Genomic DNA, 4,442 nt, shown 5'->3' with positions numbered 1-4,442 from the left:
ATCATAGTTGAAAGTTTTGCTTTTTTAACGCATCATAATCATTCATAGACATGACTATAAAATAATTATAATAAAAATAAAATATTTTTATATTAAAACTATTTAAAATAATAGTGTATATGAATTAATTTATAAATTTTATAAAAAAAACAAAATCAAATTCAATGAAATTCATTGCTCTATGTAACCTTGCATTTAAGTGTACCTTCTCAAATCTTATTATTTTAATATTAAAAACCAATATTAGTTAAAGTTGACATTGAAATAAAAAATACTCCATTGAATGCTGCCTCTTTAAAGAGAGTATGTCTAAAGTATCACATAATAATCTAGGGTGTCCCCCATTAAATTAGACACAACCACCAACCACCAAACTCAACAACATTGATCTTCAAAATCACTATATAAACCCCTCAACATCGTGTCTTTTAACTCACACCTAATAGCAACAAAGCATTTATCTATTCAACCATTTAATTTCTTACTATTAATGGGTAGCTTCAAGTTAGCATTTGTTATTATAATGTTGATGGCTTTGATGTATGCACAAAATGGTGGTGCAGTTCCATGTGGACAAATCTCAAGTAACCTTGTGCCATGCTTAGGTTATGTTCAGAATGGTGGTGCTGTTTCCCCGCGATGTTGTTATGGCATTAGAGGGTTAATTAATGCGGCTAGGACCACCGCTGACCGCCGTGCCGTTTGTGTTTGCTTGAAGTCAGCTGCTGCTTCTATCAAAAGAATCAATGTAGGCTATGCTGCTTCACTCCCAGGCAAATGTGGGGTTAATATCCCTTACAAGATCAGTGCTTCCACCAACTGTGCTAGGTACATGTTTTAACATTTTTAGTAATATAACATATTTATTTTTCACATTTTATTATAATAAAATTCATTTTTCATTTTTTCTATAAATGGTATAAATCCACCTAAAAATATTTTCAAAATATTCATATTAGAAGCTGAAAAAAAAAGTAGTATGTTAATTCGAGTTTTGACTGTTCTGTATCATTATTTCAATTGGTATATATTGTTGTTTTGCATTTGATTTGTCAAAATAATATATAATGCATTTGATGGCGCAACAAAGAAAATATTTCATGTTTCATGCAAAAAGTTGTTGCATGCCCAAACAAAGGCAAATAAGTTTGTCTGTTTTGTTTATATCAATAATGATCTCGGTATTTTTTTTTATTGCAGTATTAGGTAAGGTGGAATGTTATGAATGATGAATCTTCGACAAGAAATTATGTACTCCTATATTAGCTATTATGAATGAGAATAATAAGAGGAACTAGGTCTGCGGTTATGCCAAAGCTACTTTCCTCTTCTATTTAAGAGTATCATTAAGTTGTTAAATACTTATTATATGTGCTTTTATGTGATGTTTCTTATTGGGGTGTGTTTATGTAATGTTTCTTTACTTTAATAATATCATCAGTTTGATTATAAATTAATATCTCTCTCTTTCAATGTATATTAAATAAAATAAAAGATTAACATATTAAAATATCAAATCGATGTTATTGATTGACAAGGTTAATTTTTTTTTATATAAATATTGTATATTTGCCTCTTCTATTCACTTGTGTGTTCTTATTTAGGTGTTCTTTCTTTAGTAAGGTTTTTAATTATGTGATATTTTTCTCTCGTGTCCCTTTTATTTTGCTTCTTCTTGTCTTTTCCCTTTCTGTTGCTCTCCTGTCTCACCATGGATGTACAAAAAAATTCTTGCCCAGATTCACCAAGCTTTTAAAACACCAAAACCACAAACTTGATGAATGTATTGGAACCAACACTAAAGCTAACCGGGGTAATCATTCAAAAAAAAATTCTATCAAAACCTGCCCACAAATAATCAAATTACTATCTGTTAGATTGTTTGTATTGTGATTGACAGCATTTTGATAAAACAAGTGAAATAGGAAGATGTTGGATAAGATTTCTTGACATGTTTGTACGACATCGCGGTGCGCTGTAGTTTTGCGTTCTTGGAATATTTATTGTTTAGCTTGAGATTAGTGAAGATTATTTGATGATATGATACATGCATTATGCGGTTCAAAGTGCTTTTTTTAGAAGTTCAAAGATCGGTTCCGGCTGTGCAAATGTTTTCTAAGAATGGATATCAAAACATTTAAGGAAACATTAAATTTGATTATGCAGAAGAATGTGCAGACTGGATGTCAAAACATTTAAGGAGACATTAGATTTGATATGATATGATTTGATTTGATCATATATGTTGATTATTTAGTCTGAACCCATGCTATTCTTGGGTGATTTAAAGGACGATTCTAAACCTAAGAAGATATCAAAGTTGTGCATGAGATGGTTTTTGTTAGGGTTTAGTTTGTTAATTATTTTTGTGAGTCATTCTTGTATCACTTAGATACTTGAATTGGACTGAGTTTTTGAGTTGTAATTGTGAATCACTCATAAGCTTTTAAGCAAGAGTGAATTTTGTTTTCATTGGAAGTGTATCTTTTGTTTGTTGTTAGAAGTTGCTATCATTGTTGTGTGATTGAAGGGAAATGAGAAATGAAATTCTGGTATCAGATATGAGATGTCGAATGTAATGTCACGACACTAATATCTGAATTATACTAAGAGAAGAAAGATATAGAAAGGTAATGCAAAAGATACACAAGCAATTGTTAACCCAGTTCGGTCCAACTCACCTACATCTGGGGGCTACCAAGCCAGGAAGGAAATTCACTAAAATAGAATCAGTTCAAAGACTCTCTGTACACTTCAACAAGTTACAGTCTTTCTCACCTAATCTCTACCCGTGCAATTTCTAGCTAAGCACTCTTAGATATGAGAACCCACTCACTTCCCTACAATCACACCTGTGATCTTAAAAAACAATCCCTTGAGAAAAGAAAACACTTTTCAATAACACACTCTTGATTTTACTTCACAGTTTCAATCAAGAAGACACACTCTTGATCTTGCTTCACAGCTTTGATCAAGAAGACACACACTTGATCTTGCTTCACAACTTTGATCAAGTAGACACACACTCTTGCTTAACAGCTTTAGAGTGACAAATTACAACCACAAATCAGTCCAATTCAATCATCAAAAGATGACTTGAATGACTTACAAGTCTTACGACTGAACAGACACAAACCCTAGCTCTCTCACTATATTTCGCTCAGTATTGGTTGTGTTGTAAAACAGGTTTTCTAAGTCCCTTTTTATAGAAGCTTTCAGCTGGGCTTGGACATCTTGAAAACCCTAAATCTATTTTCCAAACAAATCTTCTTATGACAGTTGGTTAGATCTCTTTGGAAAATAAGTAAATCAGGTTGTAATCAATGATTGAATACGCCTGCAAATCAGATCTTCAATCCTACATAGATTGCCATTAATTGTGCAATCACAAAACAGATAACATTCACTCTGAATGTTCTGTGTACAGGATGTCATGACATCAGGTTTGACATCCTGGGAAAATCCTGCATAATTCCATAATTCCATTATTAATTTCCAGCAGGTACAACCATATCAGATGCCATGACATTGTGTATGACATACTGAAACAATCCTGCATGAATATGTCTTTCATTTAAACTCCAGCAGGTACACACATATCAGATGCCATGACCTTGTGTATGACATTCTGAACAATCCTGCATGATTATGTTCCTTAAGCTCCAGCAGGTACATAGGATATCTTATGTTAAGACATCACACATAACATCTTGTGAACACTCTTTGTTTTACCAAAATTGCTGCCAACATTTAGAATCAACAAACTCCCCCTTTGGAAAATTTTGGCTAAAACATATATCTATCCTTTTTGTTCACAAGGTAAACTACCAGCAGTTAAACAACATAACAGTAGTTTAAACAGCAGCAGAAGCAACACAATTACTAGCTAGTTACTAGTAATACACACATGCACAAGGGTAATTCTCCTCCCCCTAAATCTGTGCAACAAAAACAGAATTACTAGTTATGGATGCAACTAGTAAGACACACAAATGCACAAGGGTACTCCTTCTCCCTCTAAAACTGTGCATACATCAACCATCTTCCATGAACATAACAACTACGGTAATCACAGCACCTGTACCAGCCAGAATGTCATTCTGACGTCTACTTCAACATCAACACCTGTGCACCATATCAGACATCCTCTTTGACATCTGTAAACAGAACAACATTCTGTTTTAACACCTGTGCACTTCCTTCAATAATAGTTGTCCTTCAGTTCAGCTACATATAACTCACAACTGCTTCCACATTCCACATCAACACTTCTCCCCCTTTTTAGTCAAAATTGACCAAAGGTGACCAATTAGACAAAATAAATGTCAATTAGTCTATCAGAGAATGTCAGGACAGATGTTATAACATTAAACATGTTAAAACATAATAGTTAAGCAGTACAAACCATCATTATACATAGCTGTGATAGCTGAGATAATGAA

At 33.0% G+C, this 4,442-nt stretch overlaps 1 protein-coding gene across 1 annotated transcript; it reads left to right on the top strand.

Annotated features, from left to right (window-relative positions):
* Positions 1-427: 427 nt before the first annotated feature.
* On the top strand, positions 428-1,457 carry LOC127106703 (non-specific lipid-transfer protein 1). The gene is made up of 2 exons (XM_051044013.1): positions 428-828; positions 1,201-1,457. Exons 1-2 carry the CDS (start codon positions 491-493, stop codon positions 1,208-1,210), a joined length of 348 nt encoding a protein of 115 aa, XP_050899970.1. The 5' UTR covers positions 428-490; the 3' UTR covers positions 1,211-1,457.
* Positions 1,458-4,442: the final 2,985 nt, after the last annotated feature.

Source organism: Lathyrus oleraceus, chromosome 7 (assembly GCF_024323335.1).
Source record: "Lathyrus oleraceus cultivar Zhongwan6 chromosome 7, CAAS_Psat_ZW6_1.0, whole genome shotgun sequence".
Classification (NCBI taxonomy): domain Eukaryota; kingdom Viridiplantae; phylum Streptophyta; class Magnoliopsida; order Fabales; family Fabaceae; genus Lathyrus; species Lathyrus oleraceus.
The sequence above is the reverse complement of the archived record's forward strand: the minus strand, read 5'-3'. Positions and strand labels throughout refer to the sequence as shown.